The sequence below is a fragment of the Lycium ferocissimum genome, chromosome 2, assembly GCF_029784015.1.
Source record: "Lycium ferocissimum isolate CSIRO_LF1 chromosome 2, AGI_CSIRO_Lferr_CH_V1, whole genome shotgun sequence".
Classification (NCBI taxonomy): Eukaryota; Viridiplantae; Streptophyta; class Magnoliopsida; order Solanales; family Solanaceae; genus Lycium; species Lycium ferocissimum.
Window position 1 is genome coordinate 64,532,917 of NC_081343.1, and position 22,128 is coordinate 64,555,044.

The 22,128-nt window shown below is 33.9% G+C and overlaps 2 protein-coding genes across 3 annotated transcripts; one reads left to right on the top strand and one right to left on the bottom strand.

Annotated features, from left to right (window-relative positions):
• Positions 1-6: 6 nt before the first annotated feature.
• LOC132046779 (uncharacterized) lies at positions 7-4,740 on the bottom strand. Of its 2 annotated transcripts, none has more exons than XR_009412778.1 (7): positions 4,372-4,740; positions 4,012-4,249; positions 3,727-3,917; positions 3,236-3,471; positions 1,920-2,163; positions 1,668-1,788; positions 7-395 (listed from the first exon to the last, which is right to left on the bottom strand). XR_009412778.1 is itself a non-coding variant. In XM_059437528.1 (7 exons), the coding sequence occupies exons 1-7, from the start codon at positions 4,588-4,590 to the stop codon at positions 276-278; spliced, it is 1,356 nt and encodes a 451-aa protein (XP_059293511.1). In that variant the 5' UTR covers positions 4,591-4,740; the 3' UTR covers positions 7-275. The 2 variants fall into 2 exon arrangements, 1 of the variants encoding a protein (XP_059293511.1); XM_059437528.1 differs by having other exon boundaries at positions 1,668-1,775.
• Positions 4,741-14,157: 9,417 nt separating this feature from the next.
• LOC132046781 (LOB domain-containing protein 37) lies at positions 14,158-15,422 on the top strand. The gene is made up of 2 exons (XM_059437530.1): positions 14,158-14,575; positions 14,674-15,422. The coding sequence occupies exons 1-2, from the start codon at positions 14,392-14,394 to the stop codon at positions 15,141-15,143; spliced, it is 654 nt and encodes a 217-aa protein (XP_059293513.1). The 5' UTR covers positions 14,158-14,391; the 3' UTR covers positions 15,144-15,422.
• The last annotated feature ends 6,706 nt before the right edge of the window (positions 15,423-22,128 follow it).

Here is a 22,128-nt window from a genome sequence, read left to right on the forward strand (position 1 = left end):
TTAAGATTTACTAAAGGCTGCAACGTTAGTATGATTAGTTCTAGTATAAAGTTTTCCATTTTACGATTCAAAAACTACTTATGGTCTCACTGGTAATACCGAGCTATTACATTTAAGAGGAACATGTCTACATATTTAGATGTTTAGAAGGTCTAGTTACGCTTTGTACATCTCAGGTATGCTTCGTTCAACTTGGTTGTATCTTCCTGCAGTAGCTGTACATGCACATCACCTGCTCAAGAACGAGCATCCATGTTGCAGCTGCTCCCTTGTAGTTAATGAAGCGAGGGGTTTTTGGTGATTGGCAGGCTGCCATCATAAGTACATTGCGGAATTCCTGGATTCCTCACAAGTCTTGGCCCAAGAGGCACTTTATGGACCTTTGGGCGAATATCCTGCATCAAACAACCGATTCTGTTGGAATAAGCCTGAACTTCCCCCTCATGAAAACCAGCAATAGAGGGACTGATTTCTTAGAATCAGGTTTAAATAGATTTAAATCAATTTCAGTTATTTTTATCTATCATCTTTAATTACCTATCTTATGTGGTTTCATTCACTACTTAGCAAGGAATTTTGGTTCTGGTCATGTGATAAAAGTTGAGTTTGATGCTAAGAGGATGTAACATCATGTCAGCTTAGACTGCTTGCTTTATCTTCCATGAATAAGGAACGAGAAAGCTATTCGTGTACGCAGCTTATTTGTCCACTAATCCAATAAGGTGTTTAAATTAGCATAGCACAGGAAAAGAATGCTCGCTTAGAAAGAAATGTAGAGTAGAGGCCACAGAAATGGAATTTCTTAAATAGTTCAGAAGGAAAAGATTTTGTAAAGACTAAAGCAATTTGTAATTCTTATAAGTCATTAGTATTTAGCATTATGTGATGAGCATTTAACAAATCTCCTCTTCATAAATTTTTGTCCTTAACACAACAGGACTCAGAATGATCAGGAAATGTGTGACCTTGAACGTACTGATTCAGCTATAGACTTATAAACTGGAGCAAAAAAGATATTTATTTTGCTAGAGTAAACTCCGAGGTATTTAGGTTTAAGCATTCATGTTCTGAATACAGATACTATGCTATAGATTGTAGTTCTATCTCCTGAAATATAACTTTCGTCTGGATTTCAGTCATTTCATGGGAATTGTAGGTTGTAGGATTACTATCAGAGAAGGTGTTCCTAGAAGATATCTTGACTTAGTACGAGTCTTGCTGGAGTACTCCATGCTTAGTAGCCAGAAGATGTAGCAATTTCAAAGATTGGAGTCACTTGATGTAGGTCACCTTTATTGGAGTTGTACGTTGCTAGTGTAAAAGATATTTATTTTGCTAGTGTAATCTCCGAGGTATTTAGGTTTAAGTATTCACGTTCTGAATACAGATACTATGCTATAGATTGTAGTTCTATCTCCTAAAATATAACTTTAGTCTGGATTTCAGTCATTTCATGGGAATTGTAGGTTGTAGGATTACTATCAGAGAAGGTGTTCCTAGAAGATATCTTGACTTAGTATGAGTCTTGCTGGAGTACTCCATGCTTATTAGCCAGAAGATGTAGCAATTTCAAAGATTGGAGTCACTAGATGTTGGTCACCTTTATTGGACTTGTACGTTGCAACTTTTATGATTTACCATGATTGAACTCTGAGAACATCTAATACCTGGTCAAAAATAGCAGTTGGAATGGCAAGGGTGGCAACAGCATTGGGGGCATCAACGATTCCTGAAATCCTTCCTTCACAGGGACAGCACGAAAGTAGAAGATACACCTGATAGCACCAACTTCATTGTGGTCATAGCAATAATTAATGTTCATATTTACTCGAATTGCTTTATTCTTCTGGATGTTAATGTTATCTATTCCCGAGAATCTTCTGTTACAAGGGTGATTTTCAGGGAGAGATTTTTAATACCTGTTCCTTTGTGTAGCCAAATTTTGAGAGGTAGTCAATTGCATTTAGTACTGCACGCTTGTATGCAACACTGGCATCAAGATAGTGCTGTTGTCCACTTTCATCTACACTGATGCCCTCAAACACCAACCACTCTGAGAATCTTGGCTCCATGGGCCCTATCTCAAATATTGGGTTTACATGTAGAGGTGTGGGTCCCATTGGAGTGAGATATTCTCTCATTCCGTCTCTTATAATTTCACACCTGTTTACAAGCAAAATGATGTAAATCTAATATCTGGTACAGGTCTATTATTAGCTTCTAAATGCAGAGGTGTAGCACATAGGAAGAAAAACACCTGATGCAAAAAGAGTAAGGAGGTCTCTCTTGTGTTCATGTTGATGAAATGAAAAGTTAATTGCTGCTGTTGTTTGTCAGGTTGTACTTCATAGTTCAGGTTCATATATAAAAAAGTTCCAGGATGTTCAGGAAGTAAATAAGATTTAGGAGTATGTAATTTCTTCTTGTGAAGTTTGGTTTAATTGTCTGTTTCTCAAGATTATTGTGTTGTGTTATTGGCTTTACTTACCCTGCTTGGATTTCTAATTCCAGTTGCTAGGTTGGGCTTGCCTCTCCCTGTGGTAACTGGCAGATGAACGATAATACCTCTCAGTTGGAGAAGGTTAAAGTGTCTAGCCGATAACGAAAGAGGGAATTCACTTGGTTGCCTTAGAGAAATCCAAGCTTAGCATCTCTTAATTGCTCTTCTTTCAGTGTATATAGCTATTAGTTTTTTCTAAATATACGCAGCCAAATTGCATTATACATTTTTTTGGACTCCATATGGCTATGCTCCAGCGATTAATTGATAAAGAATTAGGTGAACCAGACGTAAATGACTTCGCTTGCCTAATGTAAATGAGTCGTCCATAACTAACTTGGTTGGTTTCCAACATGGTACATATTAAAAAAAAAAAAAAGAAAAAAAGAAAAAAAAAAGGCTGTTGTATTGAAATTCTTGACTAAACCCTGGCAACCTGTTGCTTTATGTCATACGGATACTTTTGCAACCCTTATATTACGAGTACCTTAAGAAGGCTTATATTGTAGCATTAGCAGTGATGTGAAAGGGGGTGACAGAGGAAAGTTAACACTAAAGTTATTAATGGAGCCCAGTTTTGAAGTTACTTGATATTAGCCTGTAAGGGAATGGTGCATATGACTTTATTTACTGTTTGCTGGTTGATGCAAAGGGACTCGGGTAACAGGCAATCACTAGGCAGCAAAAGACTATTTAGTCATGACCATTTATCGCTAAATGAGATGTAGAACATACTTGAGCTCTAGGAAGCCACTCATCTCAATTGCCCCACAAAATGATACTTCACCATCACCTTGAGAAAAATGCATATCACCAGTACTGAGGTTTGCTCCTTCCACAAATACTGGAAGGTATATTTTTGAACCTCTGCTGAGATTTTTGATGTCACAATTTCCTCCATTTTCACGTCCAGGTACTGTTCGTGCAGCTTCATTGGCAATTCTATTCCACTCTGGAGTTCCGTCTGGAATCTACATATTGTCATGAGCTGTCAAAAAAACTTGATGTGCTTGGCAGTGAAGTTTGTTTGTTCATTCTATTTCTCTCTTCAGTTTAACATCTTATGACCAAATCATATTCTGTTTACTGGATACAATAATGTCAGGCTGCAGCTTGTTGATAAGCAATTTGTCTTCTCATTCTTTTATAGTTAAGTGACAGAATATATTAACTGTTAGGGTAATGACAAAGTCTTCAGTTGATGAAACAATTGCAAGCCATCATACCTTGCCAAGAATGCACCCTTTTGGTGAAGGTAGGTTAGCCAATGGTCTTGAATGCAAGACCTCACATAATTTGATAGATTGGGGTCCAGTTTCTTCAAGCTTTCTTTCCCTCTCATTCCAGATATTGAGTAGTTCTTTTGAAGGCGCTGTTCCAATTATTCCAGGATGAACTAAACCAGGAAATCTTACACCTGTTCGAGAGATGTCCAGTAAATCTTATTAGGGTTTGATATATATATATATATATTTGTCTAGGATTTATTAGGAGAAGATGTGCATTTTTACCTGGTATATGAGGTGAGTAGGCATATATGCCTTCGAAATACCAAATGGCTTTAGTTGCACAGGGAAAATGGTCTGTTAGAAATCCTCCACCGTTCTCTCGGTCAAATATTGCTGTAAAACCCCATTCATCACCAGGGAGAGGCCCCAAGTTGCATATTTCAACGGCAAGAAGGTCACCTGGTTGAGCGGGATTTCCATCTGTGTCTACGACTCTTATTGGCCCACTGAGATAATGGACCTGCATAAGAGAGTTATATGATTCAGGTTGAAATGATTTCAAACATAATATGACTTCGGAGTTAGGGCTCTTGGTTAGATTCACTGGATGTTGGCTTGATATGTTAGTTTATGAACACTTACAGTGGATAGATCAATGGTTTTTACATCAATTGCAGAGTTATTATCTTGGATAGCCCTTGCTGTCCAATCAACCATCTCAATTCGGAACATCTCCCCTGTTCTAATCTCTGTTACAGGAGGTATCTCTGGGTGCCAACGGTTGTGGAGTGGTAACTTTTGTTCCCATGGCTTTTTCTTTAGGTCTATGGGGATAACTAGTCTTGGAGTTCGAGGAGCCATGGCGACTTTAATGTGAAACTATGAGCTTGTTTACTTTCATTACATATATCACTCAAAAGGAGCAGGTGACTGATTGCAACAAGGTTGCTCGATGACAAATGGTAGTCACATCTCTGTATCACGGTTTGCCTTCTTGAAAATGACAGAGATATTGGACAGACTTGAGAATAGTATTCATCGCTAAGTAAGCAAATTCAACTTGGAAAACACCGTAACACCAATGAGAAGAGTGACAAAAGGATAATGTTCAATTCGGAAAAGGGCCAAAGTTACCCCTGAAATTTGAAAAATAGTTTATACGTAATTCCCCGTTATCTTTATTATTAATACACTTCGTTACAGTTTGGCCAACAAATATACCCTTGTGTTTAACGGAGTGCACGTGTCAAGTTGACAAGCCAACCCATTAAACCCTTATATTTCATCCGAGTCAATTAAAATCGGATCCGACCTAGCTAAATTAAATCACCAAACACGTTAATATGTTTTCAAACCCAAGTAACCCAAACTGATTTGAAGAAAGAACTTTGACATCACTCTATTGTTGATTCCACCTTCAATTTTCACCGCTTCAAATATAGTGGAATTCATCTTTTGATGATTATCAATATCCAAAAAAACACGACACTTCCAATATCTCAGCAACTTCACTAAAATCAAGGCTTAAAACATTAGGCATTAATTAAAATATCATTAAGCAATCATATTTCAAGCCATTTCAGTTCAGATCTTCTTCATCTTTATATTCCATCTGAACCCATTTGGCCCTACTCAAATACTTTCTTGCCCAAAATCATTAAGTCAAATGAAAACAAAAGAAATGAGTGAGAAAGTCAAAACAAAGATACATACCTAAAGAACAATGGAGGAAAGAACCATACCTGAAAGAACAATTTGGCTATTCGGCGATGGGTGAGTTCGGCGGCGAGTTGCTGTAGAGAGAGGTCAGAGGCGGTATATTTTAGAGAGAGAGAGAGATTGTAGGTCTGATTTAGGGTTACTTGGGTTTGAAAACATATTAACGTGTTTGGTGATTTAATTTAGCTGGGTCGGATCCGATTTTAATTGACCCGGATGAAATATAAGGGTTTAATGGGTTCCCAACGCGACTGACACGTGGCACTCCGTTAAACACAAGGGTATATTTGTTCCAAACTATAACGGTAAGGGTATTAATAGCCCCAAAATATAACGGAGGACATAGATAAACTATTTTTCAAAGTTCGGGGTAATTTTGGCCCTTTTCCGTATTCAATTTGAAGCTTAGGCTATGCCTTTGGCAGCCAAGTCCTTGCTTTTCATGTCTGGTACTAGAATTAAAGTGAAATACTGAAACCATACAATATAATACTCTTTCTAGTTTAGATGCTACGTCTTATCTATTGAATTTGTCTTTTTGGCTATTGCTAGAATTCTAGGCTAATAGAACTTAACTTTCACTGTTAAGTGTTAATTTCGTGTTTCTCGATTTTTTTAAAAAAAGTGTTAATTTCGTGTCAAAGTCAAACTTTTATCTTTCACGAAAGTACTAGTTCGAAAGAGGGGATTCAATACAATAGAAGTAATAAAGGTTGAAAACAATGATTTAGGGCATGTTTGGAAAGTAACCTAAATAATTGAAATTGGGTGTAATTACACAATTTAGCCTGTTTGTTGACCAATTAAATTACACAGTTAGGTGGGAATTGAGTGTAATTGAGAGGGTGTAATTACACTCTCCAATTCTCAAGGGGGGAGGGGGGGGGGGTGAGAATTTGATGTAATTACACCTTGTAATTACAGAGTTACTTTTTAGTTTGTTTCTTTTTGTTTATTTTAATTTCTTTTTATTTTTATTTCTATTATTTTAATTTCTTTTGATTTTTAATTTCTATTATTTTTATTTTTCTTTTTAATTATTTTTCTTTTTATATTATTTATTTTTCATTTCCTTTCTTCTCATTCTCAACCTTTACTTCTTGTGGTTGCATGTAATAGCTTGTATTTTTTTAGTTTATTCATTTAGCATAATCGTATTATTATTCTAATTTTTGAAATTACACCTCTTAATATTGGAAAGAATGAATCATTAAGAAACTTGACATATAACGAGTTATGTTATTAAAGTAGAATTTTATTGTGAATGAGGTTATAGACTTTTATATTCCTATCTTTTGAATTATTTACTTAAGTTACATTGGAACTTACGTATGTAATGTTGGAATTTGACATAAGAGTATTATATTAAACTTTTCTATTGGATTTTGAATTTGGTTTATATTTTCAATTTTAAGTTATTTGCTTTCACATTGCATGTTGTTTATTTTTTACTTACATTTGATTGATTTTTTGTGTCAAACATTTGAATAATGTTATGGTATTATATTTATAAATATTATTTTTTGTCAAACATCCAATCTATGACGTTCTCATAGAAAAAGTCTTCTTTTAAGTTTTATAATTAATTAAAATTAAATATTATTACTTTGAAAAATATATATCAATTATTTTTTACAATATTAGTTATAAATACATGATTATTAATTAATATATTTTCAAGAAACAATGTGTTATTAAATAACTAATTTAATATCATTTATAAAGGTAAATATTTTTAAATATTAATTTTAATTTTTTTATAATTAAAATTTATTTTTAAATTAAACTAATTGTGTAATTACACTTGTACAACCAAACAACACGCTTATAATTACACTATAATTACGATATGACAAACAAATAGGTCATTGTAATTAGACAATCACAATATTGTGTAATTACTGGGCTGTGTAATTACTACTGACACCAATTTCAATTACCAGGTGGCTTTCCAAACAGGACCTTAATAAAGTGCTGCGTCAGAAACTCACAACAGACTGATCAGCATGCTTGATGTCCTCGGCTGTGTAGTCTTTCGTTATGCCGCCGCCGGTAAAATCCACCATCTCAACCCTGAACACCTCACCAACTAGCATCTCTGCTACCGGACGTATCTCCGGTGCCACCGGTTGTGAAGAGGGGGATTTTGTTCCTATGGCTTTTTCTTTAAATCTACCTGTACTACCAACCTTGGACCTATTGAATTCATAGTTTCTTTTGTCAGATATGCAGAGCTTCCTAGTAGCAGAAGAGGAATTTGTGCGAGATCAAACAGCCGTAGCTACCGAAAAGCCAAGATCAAAAAGCTATTTTGCAAGCTGTTTATTCGAAAACAGTAAGCTTTTGAGTGCACAACTTATTCTTTCACTCATGTTCAAGCTGCATGGCATTTGTTCAAAGTCCATGATAGGTTTGCATATGGTTAGGATTTTTTCCTCCAATTGGACTATCTGCCTTTTAGTGTCTTATCAACACAGTTTCTTCCAAAGAGGCAAAATTAGTACAAATCGGTCTTGTTGTTAGCCTTTACTTTCTGAAAATATGACAGGCACCCAGATAAAGGTTACCTTAATCTGTCTGTAAGCAACATTAGCCATTCATCAGGGAATAATACGAAAAGTTTTATCGTGTTATCGAGAGTTAATTCCAGAATGATGACTTGATTTAACCTGCTAGTATTAGTCTCTAGTGCTTTATGTGAGTACATATTTTCTTTTTTCTTGAAGTGTAGAAAACTGAAAGAGGTCGTGCTGTTTAGGGTTAACAGAGGTACAGTACTTGCATTCTCCATGAAACAAAGAAAAGAAAGTGGGTTTTTTCCCATAACTATCATCATTTTGAGGACAGAAATAATGGTCCAAAAGCTAATCCTAGTCCCAATTGCCTTTTGTAAAGGACCCCACAAATCAAAATCTTTAGGATTTGCCAATATCTTTTGATGGCTTCACTTCTCTGCAAGTGCTTGGTGTTTGTCTGTCCACAAAGGATGGTCCCTCATCGGCTGAACATAGTCGTCTAGTACTTATCTGTGAGAGTACTTTTCTTCCAGGACTACATATCTCATATATGGTTGCAATGTCTTCAATCAAGAAGGAAATGGCCTCACCATGCATGTTCCTTAGTTTTGTTATAAATTACATCCTGATCATTGGGACGCCTTCACTTGAAAAATGTTACTAATAAATATTTTCTACGTACCCTGGTAGCCAGGCTATTTTTCAACCAGAAAACCTTATGTGAGAAGTGTCTCCTCGTATCGATTAGGTAAACTTCATATGAAAAGCTAGCTACTTATTATATTTGAATCATGGGCGGAGCCACTTTAGGTGGTCGGGTGCACACCCTTTGCGGGAAAATTACACGGTGTACATGGGTTAAATGTTAGTTATTATGAGTATTTATCTAATTGTGCACACCCTTAACACAAGTGAGAAGAAAATTTGCACACGTTTCGCCAAAATCATGGCTCCGCCACCGAATTGAACCCTCTACTTAACTAAAGTTATGTCTAAAAGGATTCATATCATTAGTGGTTGTTGAATTAGAGTTATTTTTACAGTTAAATAAACTAGAATTTGAATAGGATATAGTACATTTATACCTAATAACAATAATAAAAAAATAATCTTTTCTTTGTATTGACGAACCGTATCAAGTAAGGAAACAGGGACATGCTTTCTGCCATGAATTTGTTCATGCACGAGTCACACTGGTCATTATGTGCCCACAAGCCAATCAGTCAATGAGGGATCTGGGCACTGGCCACCCATCAAAGCTCCAAAACTAGTAAGGGCACTCGTGAGGAATCTAAGTAGATCAGTTGATTAACTACATGAACTTTCATTTTGTTCGTGAAAATTGGATTTCCACCTTATAATCTTCTCCCCCTCACTTTCCCCTTGTATTGGGTAAAATTCGTAGAACACGGTTGGACGAATGTCGTGATGACACGTGTCAAGTCAGCATTCAAAGCCTCCGAAGGAGACCTGATAGCTCTGAAGACACTGAAGGGTCCGGATGCCCATTGGAATAGCGCCGGTTGGTAGGCTTACGGTCAACCATTGCAAGCAGACCTTGAACCTTTCACGGGGCATTAATTGGCATTATTATCCTCTTTATTGTCCCTTATTACTGTGGCATTAAGTCATATTATTAGCAGGGGCATAATTAATGGAATGTGTATCCCTTGTCCCAAATATAAATAGGGCTTATCATTTCATTGTAAAGTACGCGATATTCAAGAGAGTTATACAACACACATACTCTATACTTATTTGGCTATTTTACTTTTCATTTCTATTTGGCTGAATTGGCATTGCAACTAAAAGCGAGCCCGGAGAATCTAGCTCAAAGCTCATCCAAGGCTCAGGCTTTTCTTAACTCTTACTTTGTCGATATTTTGATCCTATTAATTTTAACTGCATATTACATTGCTTTTCTAATCACTTTAATCTTCGTGTCCTTGAGCACGAACACAAATTCAACTAAATCGATTTTCAGGTAAACATCCCTACCCTCATTTTTTATTTTTATTTTTATTTTTTTTAAGAAAAAAGTAAGGGCACTCAATAATGCCCAAGCAAATTGGGTGACGCCAAAGCTTAACTTTTGGACTTCTATGTACAGTGATTCCTCTTTGTGTAGAGGTTATATCCACTTGAAATTTACCTTTCAAGAAGTTGCAACAGAGTTCATCAACAACGCATGTCCTGTAGTTGGGAATCACTCCAAAAATAGGTGATTCCTTCGATCTAATCAGCTGGGACATTTGCGATTGAGAATTCGACTTTGTGATATGCTTGATGTCAATTTGCACTATCCTTTTCCCTAACAACAACAACATACCCAGTGTCATCCCACAAGGGCGAGGGGTTCGGGGGGGGGGGGGGGGGGGGGGGGGGGGGTCTGAGGAGTGCATGCTGCACTACACTTTTCGCTCTAAGGAGAAAAATTATTAAAGTAGTATTAACCTATATAGCGACTCACCCAATCGCTTAAACTAAAAATAGTCGGTGGATGTAACACATATGTATAATCCCAAGAAATAAGTTTATAATCGGGTAAAATCAATCTATACTTTATGTATACTGACTAGGAAAGTAAACCAAACCATGAATCCGGCCAGCTATTTTTGTATATAAGGATCCCTGTTAAAAGGAAACACGACTATGGGTTACACAGACTTTCTTAATTACTACTCCCTCCAGTTAAAAAAGAGTGTCCATTTAGCCATTTAAACACCCCTTAAAAAAAATAAACTCCTAGGCAAAAATAGGTCATTTGACTAAGTTCGGGGCATATGAGAACGCAAAGATAGGTGATGAGAAAGGAATGGGCTGAGGTCGCGGCATATGAGAACCATGTGATAATGTTTCGTTTAATTACTTGTACAGTGAAGCATATCTGTATTTGCGAAACTCTTCTGTATGATTCTCTCTATTAATTATTATGCAATACATAGAAATTTCAGCAAGGTTCAGAATTGTTTGAAAAAAAGATTTAAACAAAAATAAGAAGATTTGGGTTCTGATCTTCTGAATTTGCCCAGAAGTGACAAACATGATATTTTTTTTCCTGAACAAATGTCTTTATAGACGACACAATGAGCTGTTATAAGCTTTCCCTTCATCATAATATTCTTTATCTTTAGCCGTATGGCACATAATATTCGATCCATATATAGTTTATATTCGATTAGATTATTTAGTGCTGTTTTCATACTCCTAGCTACCAACACCACAAACTTTTCCCTTTGATCCTTAAATCTTTAGCTTCTCTTATAAAATTTTAAGCATAATTTTCGACAAACACAACGAACTTTCAGTCGGGCATTCTGGTAATTGCATGTGCCTACTTCCTACAAAATTGTGCATAATACATGTTTAATATATCGATATAGTATAGTTTACAGCTCAGAAATGGACTTGATCGAGTAATTGGATCGTACTAACCTAACTCAACTTAAAAAAGTCATAGTGTAGTATGAGTATAACTCAGAGAAAAGTCCCAACTACGAGTCAACGACTTATCATTTTTCGTAATTTTCAGGCAATCATTAGTAGTTCTTACTTCTTACATTATTTTCTTAAACTTTTGTCACGCCATTTAGAATTACTCCGCCTATCAAATCGTGCATCCAAGTTAAAAGTCTACATCATTATAATAATAAAGAAGCATCATATTAGTAGTAGATATATATATAAAGGAGATTATCATTTTCATGGCTACAAGGAAAAAATACCCATATGTTAATATGAAGTAGTAGTAGCTTCAGATATCATCTGGGTCACATTAGTTTCAACGTCACATTAGTTTCAACTCCCATTTTCCCATCCAAAACACACTTATACATTATCTACGAGTAGTAGTATATGTTTTAATGTTATGATATCAACTAGCCACATTAGGTTTCAGGTTCAATTTTTCCCAGCCCCAACTTTAACTTGGATGTGATTAGCTAGGTTCTTGATCGTCCTAGAAAAGAAAAAGGTAAAATAATTGGAGCGATGCAAAGATGAAAGTGAAGAATAAATGTGCTATTTTTAGTTAATCAGAATCTTTTTGGGTAATCCTCTAAGATTTTTTCTGTTTATTACCTAAAAAATTCAAATACATGTCCAAATTACAATCGCACAGACGCAATAGTAAGGTCCACATTGAGAAACTTGTTTTCTTCCCCTAGAGTTCTGTTATTTTTTTAGACAATTATCCCATTTCTTCTTTCTTTTTCTTTTTTTCTAAACAGTAAACATTTTTTCTTCTTCAAAAAGTAGACAAACACCATGCAAACTTCTCCAACCTAATCATCGAAAAGAAGATATCTCCAACTTGGCGAGAAACTAGTTTATTTTACAATTAATTAAGGGGAGCCTAGTGAAATCATTTTACCAGCCGACCAATAATTAAACATTATCCACTCGTTTGCATGACAAAAGAAAAGACAATTGAAAATGATTTTTTTTTTTTTTTTTTTTTTTTGTGATAAGGGCAAAATGATGAAGTGTATAATTTTTCTTCTACACTACACTCTTTGATACACTATTACAAAAATAGTCTTTTGATTGTCCCCACCATGGTGTATCCTCGGTCAAATGAATTCTCATACCACTTCGTATAATTGAGTACTCTTAGTGGTCGTTTGGCCGAAACGGGATTATAATGCTTATCTCTTGATTTTTTCTAAAAGATGGTATAAAATTCGTGATTGAAGAGGACTTGTCCCTACACCGATGATCGACATGTTCACTTGCTAAAAATATATAGAAATTGGTGAATACCACTTCGTATAATTGAGTACTCTTATAGTCTTATGGAAAAATTAAAATTACGAAAGCGATAGGCTATCATTTCAATATCCCCAAAAAGCAGAGAGATAAGGGGAAAAAAAAAAAAAAAACAATCCAACGGTTGATGGACAGCCATCTGCGGAGACACGGAGCCGCTTTCGCCCCAATACTTTTGGAATCTAACACAACCCAAACTATAAGGTTAACCCCAACTTGACTCTAGTTAACGTCTGCAAGAAATAAATTCATTTAAAATCAAACAAATATTTCAGTTATGAGTTACGTAATTTTTAGACTCAAACATCTAAAAATATTAATTCCTTCGTCCCAATTTATGTGATATAATTTGGCTAAACACTAAATTTAAGAAGAAAAAAAAGACTTTTGAAACTTGTAGTCTAAAATAAGTCAAAGATATTTGAGTGATTGTAAATAATTTTATTAAGGCTAAAAAGGAAAATTTAAAGTTAAATTATTTCTAAACATAGGACGAACTAATTATGAAAGTGTATCACATAAATTGATACGGAAGTAACACAAAGATTCACACTAGATAATGTGATTTTTTTATATTATTGATGTGATTTAATTTGTTATAGCAAATTACATACTTTATAATTACCGTATGACTAGCTTTATTTATTATGGCAAGTTACTTGTAATTATTTTTTAGATGAGCTAATTGTAATTAATGAAAACATTTGTTTTGCATAGTCAGTGTATAAATGTATAAACTCTTTCAGAACACAAATTACTTAGGATTTAAGTTATATAAATGCCAGCAAAATTTTTACTTCATTAGGTCATATTTACCTATTATAGCAAGTAACTTATCTTATTTTTAAGATTATAAACCCCACATTTTAAGGAGGCTACCTGTATATACCATTTGAATGATAGTGTAAAAAAATTATGATGTACTATATAACTTAAACTCCAGTTATATATGTGGTTAAGCTCTGGGCACTAATCATGTAAAAAAATATATGATTTTAAGTTATATAACCTCCTTAAAATGTAGCTTTTGTTATCTTAAAAATAAGATAAATAATTATCTGCTACAACAAATAAAGATGATCTAATGGTATAATAACTTCTAATTCAAAAATATTTACACAATTAGATCTTTTTTTAATTAGTAAAATAAAAACGGTATAATATACCAACAACAATAACTATATATCCAGTGAAATTCCATAAAGTGATATCTGAGAAGAATAGAGTGTATGCAAACATTATTTTTATCTTAAGAATCAGTGAGGCTGATTCCGATAGACCTCCGGTAGACCGTTGTTATAAGTACAAATAGTGCAAAGCAATAATGTAAAATTTTATTGACGATGAAAAAAATATTAAAGTTAAGTCCATACTTAAAAGTCACCTACACAACTCCCTATTTAATGGAGTAAAGAAATAGAAGAAAAACTTGAAGCCGACTCTCTGTCTCACATCATCATTGTTTATATATAGACACACTTCATTCTCTTTCCCATTGCCTCTATATCTTCTCTCCCCAAGTTTCTGTTTCTTGGTTCTAAAGTATAGGTACCCTTTGTCTCCTCCTCCTACCATTATTCTCAAGTTTTCTTCATGCCCTGGTAACCATTGCCTCATATATACACACACGAAGTATCCAAAATAACAGGAAAACAAAACAATGAGTTGCAATGGTTGTCGAGTCCTTCGAAAAGGATGCAGTGAGAACTGTATTCTTAGACCTTGTTTGCAATGGATCGAAACCCCTGAAGCCCAAGGCCATGCCACTGTATTTGTCGCTAAGTTTTTTGGCCGTGCTGGACTCATGTCCTTCATTTCCAACGTACCAGAAAACCAACGACCTGGTATACTTTTCTACGAACTCTTTTGTAGTTTTGTTCATTAATTTGCTGAGATTATTTTTGTTTATAAACTGAGATTATTTTTGTGTATTTGCTTACAGCTTTGTTTCAGTCTTTGTTATACGAAGCTGCTGGAAGAACAGTGAATCCAGTTAACGGAGCGGTAGGTTTATTATGGACTGGTAATTGGCACGTCTGTCAAGCGGCGGTGGAGACCGTCCTCCACGGTGGCGCGTTGCGGCCAATCCCTGAATTTCTCGGCGCGTCGTTAGAGAGTGACGAAGTATCTGAGTGCACCGACGCTTTTAAGGTTCAAGATCCTATTCAAAACATGCGACCGAAGATGCAAAAACGACGCCGTTTTCCTGAAGAAGCTTCAATGTTGTCGGATCTTGATCTCAGTTTAACACCAGGTTATAATCAGAAGGTGTATAATAGCCACCCTTTGCAGGACAATCACAGGCGACCAGGAACACCTTCGATGAATTCAGAAGAATCTGGAACAACTACGTGTTTTGAGAGTACTGTTGTTATTGGAGATGAACCCAAGTTACTAAGCTTGTTCAATTAGATTGTACCTATTTTTGTTATTAACTTTTTAAATCTTTTTCCTGTTTTTACTATGGGGAAGGGTTTTTCCTGGAAGTAAATTCCGGAGAGTTTTTGTAAATCATTTTTGGCACTGGATTTCCGTCCTTTCAAGCTTCTTTATTACGAAATAGTGGAAAGGAGGGGAAAGTGAAAGTTTGCCAGTGATTCCTTCCTTCTTTTGTTATATTTGTTTTTGTTTTCGTGTTCCATAACGAGTCTAATGAATGTTGGACATTGAATAAACGGATTGTTTATCTTATCTTGTTTCCTTTGTGTAATGTTGAACTGTAATCTTTAAATGATCCAACTATATATATATATATATATATATATATATATACACCTGTGAATAACAAAACAAATAGAAATAGAATTAGATATACATTTCAGAATTTGCTATTTTTCATGTAAAACTTTGTTTAAATTTTAGATCTACCATTGTTGGTATGTCATAATCCAAAGAAAAACAACAACAATTACTCTTCCGTTTCAAACAAGTCCAGCGAAGCTATATGAATCCTAACTGACCAAATAACTCTATATAAGTTTGTCTCAGGCAGTTAATTATTATGAAAGAAAATGAGAAGGAAAAAAAAAATGGACGGTCTGCTATGAAGGTGAAGATGCTTATCATCTTTTATTGTTTAGAGGTTACCTAAGTCCTAGATTAGATAAGATTTTGGACTTAAATAACATTTAGTCACCATCATATTCTCAGGTCATGTTAAAACTAATACTAAAAATGTTGTTTTATATAAGGCCACATATGACGAGGTAAAAGGTTGTATACTTTGATAATTCTAATGCTAAGGGGATAAGAATTTAAAGAGAATAAAAAGAGGTAACACTTTGTGGTAGGGAGTTCCGAGTTGCTAGGGGGATGGAGTCAACATAATTGACTTGCCCACGTAAATTGGAGGTAGATATGTCCTAGAAGAAGTAGGTCATTGGACATTGTTTTTGGATTGGAGGAATCCATAGTTATCCAAAGTTGAGGTAAGCAAAAATATAAATGGAGTTAACTTCTATTATTGTAAACGAAAGGGACAACAAGTGGGTATGTTATTGTCGGCCGTGAAAACCTGGAAATGGACAAAGTGGTTGGATTTGCGAATCGGAGAGAGGCGACTTTTGGAGAGCGTTAAGAGGCGTAGTACTATACTACTACTTTTTCTTTCGCCACAAGTACTATTACTTACATGATATTGTGAAAGAAGAATCAAATGTATTACTAGTAGTGTGTGTTTACCATGAAAGGATGTGATGGACGAGGATGCTCCTCCCTTAATCACATATCGTGAGTTTGAATTTTGGGTATAAAATAATCATTGATAAGGAGCACTTATCAAAATGAAATTTCTACGTGACAATTTAATTTAGTCGAGATTTAATACGAAACGTAGAGAAATGAAAAATAAAAAAAATATACTCTATATATGTTTCTATCAAAGGATGACCACTAAGCTCACCTGCGATTATAATAGGTTAGATATAATTCAGTAAAATTTGATTTAAAATGTTATTGCATATCAAGAAATTCATTTAATTTGTATAGATTATCATACTTCAATTTCGAATTATTATCATTATCTTATTTTAAAATTCAGAATCATGAACTTAAAATTTGTACAAAGCAGTCTATGAAAGTGGGACGTGGTCCCGGGAAGAAAGGAAGCAAGAAGTTTGCAGTTTCTTCCGTCTTTATCAGCCAGTGAAATGAAACAGTACGGTCCATGTCAGCGTCGTGTTGGCATTGTCCTTTCTTTTTTCTTAATTAATAACGATCAGTTTAGTGCTAGAGCTCATATGAGTTAGCCGATAAATGTCAAATTTTTAAAATATTTTTAGGTGTTAGAAGTTTAATTTTACAGATAAATATTATGTGTTTGGATAAAAATATTAAATTTTGAACACATAATAATACGATACTATTTTGATGAAGGAAAGAGGATCATGCATTGCGTTTTTGGTAAAAATAACTGTGACTTGTTTTTGGCTAGAAAATATCTTTTATTTAAACGAAATAAAATAACATTGCGTTCATAAGCCTATGAGGTATTTAAGACATTTATGTCCGTCCGGTAACCATATTGTGCTTGGGACGTCCTATAAACGATCTTATATATTTTTTTTTAAAAAGTAAGAAATTTGGCTAGTGTACGTTAAATCAGGAAATTGTAATGCCTTCAGCCTATGTGCAGCCTTATAAATTTCATATTTGACGCCAGAATAACTTAGGTCAGGTACATCTTGATCTACTTAAGACACCAGGAAAGGACAAAACTCCCGATGCACATAGATGTTTAACCTTTACTCCCTCCGTTCCACTTTAAGTCTCTTAATTTTCTTTTTAATCTATCTCAAAGAGAGTGTTTCTTTCGATATTTAATATGTTTACTGATTGACATCATAAGCTAGCAGAGTTTATGTCATGAGTTCGAAGGGCGTTTACTACGTTATCTGGCTTTTCACATTTAGGATGAAAAAATTCAAAATTTTTAACATTAACTTTCGTGTGTAATGTCAATGAGCAACGATTGGGATGGAGAGGTAATTAATTAATTACTTTCTTTCAGTACACAAACACATCAAAGATGACTAATTGACTATGATGTTTGGAAAAAGAGGAATCGTATAAATGTGTTTCAAATGAAAGAGGTTTTATTCATATTTTAATTTGCGCCTAATCTCTATTATTATAAACAAAACAAAAAACGTTGGAGATATCTTATACGTAGCCGTTCATTGAAAAAGAAGATTATAATAAGTATTAGAAAGCTGGAGGGAGGTTCATGAACCAGAAAACTTTAACAGTAAAGTTAAAAATAAAAAAAATAAGACTTTCTCTTATATAAGAAGCCACAGTGAGCTCCTTCAGGCCACTGTTTCATCAACATGCCTGCCTGGACATCCTTTGCTTCTCTGGCAATTCACCAAAGCTCATGGAAAAGTCGGCGTGGAATTCTAATTTGGGTGGAGGTCAATTTGAGCATCTTCTATAGTACTTAGCGCTGCTTTTGCTTGTACAAAGTGCACAGTTGTTTTTTATGGATCCAAAGTGACGAAAAAGCCAAGAAGCTTTCACTCAAATGCCTAGTGGGTCCGACCTTTCGCACTATGGGCCCCGGAGGGTATTGACGTAAATGTGTTAAAATTGGAGCACAGTAGATGGCTGGAAAGGAATCTTACTGTAGCTGTCATATAAATACTTGTATGCCTTGACCAAATTACCCTTTTGCTTATCTCATCATGGTGCTACGTGGGCCCACATGCATGCATTTTCAAGACGATGGCGCTTGCTATACTTCTGTACCATTCTCCATTTTAGTCTTAATTCAATAATAATAATAATAATAATAATATCAACCAACTACAAGCCAAAAAAAAAAAAAAATTCAAGGATGTCTTTTTTATTTATTAAAAATAATGAGCAACTTTTCACTCTTTTCAACATCATTATTAAATTTTTCTTCTTAAGAAAATCAGAGATATTATTGGACTTTCTATGTTTAAAACTCTTTTAAGACGAAATACTATAAGCTAAATTTCAGGAAATTTAGAGAAGGTATGAATTAGCCATTACATTAAAATGCATTTTACTTTTTAGCAAAATTAAATCGCTTTTAGTTAATACTGTAAAAATGTATTAATGTATTCTAAATATAAACCATAGATGAGATCTAATTTTATGTTTAAAGGTTACAAATTGAAAAAACAAAGACTTTTAATTATAAATAAATAATATACAACTTAGTAGGCGTTTGGCCATGAAAATCAAATGTTTTTAATTTTATTTGGAATTCTGAAGATGGAGTTGTGTTTAGTTATAGTTTTTGCAAATGTTAATATTTAGTTATTTGAATGTATTGAAAGTGAAAATAAGATTTTATGTTTTTCAAATTTCAAATTATGTATTTGAAATTTTCATAGCCAAACGTAAATTTTCAAATAAATTAAAATAATTTTTCAAAAAAAAAATGAAAAATTTTCGTGGCCAAACAAATCATTAGAAAACTTTGAAGTTGGGCCCGTGCCGTGCACGGGCAATTCCTTACTAGTTAGTATATAAATTGTTACAAGTTACAAAGCTGCCTGCGCCTCGCCGCAGTTGCAAAAATTCAATGGCCCCCACAATACCTAAATTCTTGGGCTACGTTTCCAATTCATGCTGCTCTTAACAAGAATATTCGACATCATTTCCTTCTAAACCTCTAAATAAATTAAAGTATGTATTATAAATTAAAGCAACGAAGGAATAAAGGAATCAAATCTCTAAATTAATTAATTATTAATCGACACTTAGGCATGATACTCGCCATTTCTCAAGACTAATGCGAGTACTTTTCCTGGGGGAGGCATTATTCAACTTTTTTTTTAATTGAATCAGAGTCATTAAATTATTTATTGTAAAAATGAAATTATTCAATTTTTGTTCAAGTATCACAAAAAGTTAGTAAAGTATTTTTTGTAACACAAAAAGCAATCAATTTTACGTAATTGTAATAAAAAGAAGCTATAAATTTTCCTTATAATAAAAATATCTCTTTTATTTTCTCCAGATGACTTTGGTGATATTTACGCAAAGTTGAGTGACTTTTGTTATTGAGAAAAATAGTTTTTTGACTTTGTGATATTTAGATAAAATTGAATATTTTTGTTACAAATTAGTTTATGGTACTCCAGTGCAATAAAATAAAAATTAAGTCATGTACCCCTTGTGTTGTGTGTTTTTCATATTAGCATAATACGTTAGTTTTTATATTTGTGGAGCTTCTCATGCCGCTTCCATGCCAAGCTCTCATCTCTCATGACCATTTCCGCCAACCAAGTGTGAACTCTATAATTATTTCATTTTTAGTTTTTGGTTCGCTTCCTCTTGGAAAGAGAATGACAAAAGCAATTCTGAATTGATCAATCAGCCATCAATTATTACCTCTGGTTTATATTGTTTATCTATTATAAGAGTTTAATTTTGTATATTCCTTAAGGATGATATTAATAAATTTAATTGTAAGCTATTAATTTAAATTATCATTTATCTCTCCTTAAGCACCTCCGTTAACTAAAACAATAATAATACCAGTAGATTTAGCAAAAAATAAAGTAATAAATGACATTTTGTTATTCGGAAGCATCAAATTTCTTAAAACATATTCGATCTGCCAAAATAATTGATATTGAAATCGCAGAGAGAGTTGAAGTTTGACTGTTCTTTTACAGACCATTAAATTTTATACTGTTATGAATCGTTTGGTAAGGTGTATTAGATAAAATATTACTGGTATAAATTTTAGTACTACAATATTTGGTTGCGAAATCTTGCGCAATTAGTATCATAATTACTTAATACGACCTATTCAGTACTATTCTTATACATAATAAATCATGTCAATAACAATATCAATACTATTCTTATAGTTAGACACCTTATTCAGCATTATTTGAAATTATATAATGCATGTTATTTTTAATACAATAAATCTTACCGTCGATAAAAAATAATATCAGTATAACTAATCGCATCATAGCTTATCTTCGAACCAAATAAGCCCTAAGGCTCCTTATTATTCGAAGTTGCAGCGTATTAATTATGAGAAACTTACAAAGTAGCAGAGTCGTTGAGTAACTATAAAATTCAAATAAAACAATAGTAGCTCCAAAGTGAAGACTGCAAAAAATTGTTTCGATAATGATGTTGAAACTGAAATGCAAAGATTTTGTTATGGTAGGAAGGGATTGTGTTTCAAGTGCAACAAACAAAGCCACATGGGCGTGAATGAGGAATATGTGATGAAATATTACGTGAGGGTGGGGTGGGGACAGGAATTAAATACTAGTCGTACTAATATGATAAGTCATTATATAATGTACTTTTGTGTGTATATCCAAATAATTAAAGAGCCAAGAAAAGAGAGGAGAAATTGTGACGCGGATATCAGCACAGTCCCTTTCATTTCATCGAATAGAGGCATATATGGCCAACCACGACAAATTCCAAGCTTCTTGGTGCATGCGCAGGCATTATACAGAAAGATACTATGGACTACTCCTATTATTTTTTAATTGAAAATATTATTTAATTAAACCTATGCTGTTAGTCCAAATGTTTGAATAGTTCGTCATTACGAAACTTACCCCAGCTTAGCTAGCTAGCTGGTATCTGTGAAAAAACACTCTCCATTTTAATTTGTGTGATTATGTTTGACTAGACACAAAAAATTTCTAAAAATTTCTTGAAGTTTGTAATTTAGAACAAGTTTTAGAGAGTAGCGAGCTTATAAATAAAGTGTATATTTTACCGTAATATTCATTTTAATTTTTATATATTCTTAATGAACTTGGAAATGGCTTTGGAACGAGTAGTTAATACTAAGAGTAAAATAAGAGAAAACATTGTTTTTCTCTTGTAATACTAAAGTGAATAAGTAAAAGTGAAAATGTATCTTTAATATAGTGGATAAATAAAAGTGAACAGAGAGAATAAGAAAATAAAAAAAGAATTGTGATAGATTGAAAAGGAAAGCATGTCAAATAAATTGGGCAAGCATATAGAACACACACAAACTCATGTTTCTTGTATGTTTGGGATTGGTTTATTTATTGCACTTCTTACCAGGAAAAAAAAATAAAGATTTTTCGAATTTGATTTGATCATTCCCTACGACGTTGTCACCTAAGCAATGATCATTCTTTTATACATAATCATTAAAGTAGACCAATATGGGTAACCACATTAATTGTCTCTAGTCCAGTAATAGTAGATTGTACGTAAGCCTGTCAACCGGTCCGGTTGAACCGGTCAAAACTGGTGACCGGACCCGGTTTAACTGGTTCCAGACCCGGAATGGATCGTCGGTCTACCGGGGTTCTATATCGGACCGATTTTCAAAAAATGTAACCGATTAACCTGATCGGGCCGGTTAAAACCGGTTAACCGGTAAAAGAAAGATTTTTTTGTTTTTTTA

What these genes read in the sequence shown, in the direction of transcription:
- LOC132046779 (XM_059437528.1), bottom strand. Translation starts at nt 4,590, where the DNA reads ATGGCTCCTCGAACTCCAAGACTAGTTATCCCCATAGACCTAAAGAAA. An exon ending in TTGGCTACACAAAGGAACAG is followed by an intron (nt 1,776 to 1,919) that starts GTATTAAAAATC and finishes TGGTGCTATCAG; the next exon opens with GTGTATCTTCTACTTTCGTG. An exon ending in CAACTGCTATTTTTGACCAG is followed by an intron (nt 396 to 1,667) that starts GTATTAGATGTT and finishes TGTTTGATGCAG; the next exon opens with GATATTCGCCCAAAGGTCCA.
- LOC132046781 (XM_059437530.1), top strand. Translation starts at nt 14,392, where the DNA reads ATGAGTTGCAATGGTTGTCGAGTCCTTCGAAAAGGATGCAGTGAGAAC. An exon ending in ACCAGAAAACCAACGACCTG is followed by an intron (nt 14,576 to 14,673) that starts GTATACTTTTCT and finishes ATTTGCTTACAG; the next exon opens with CTTTGTTTCAGTCTTTGTTA.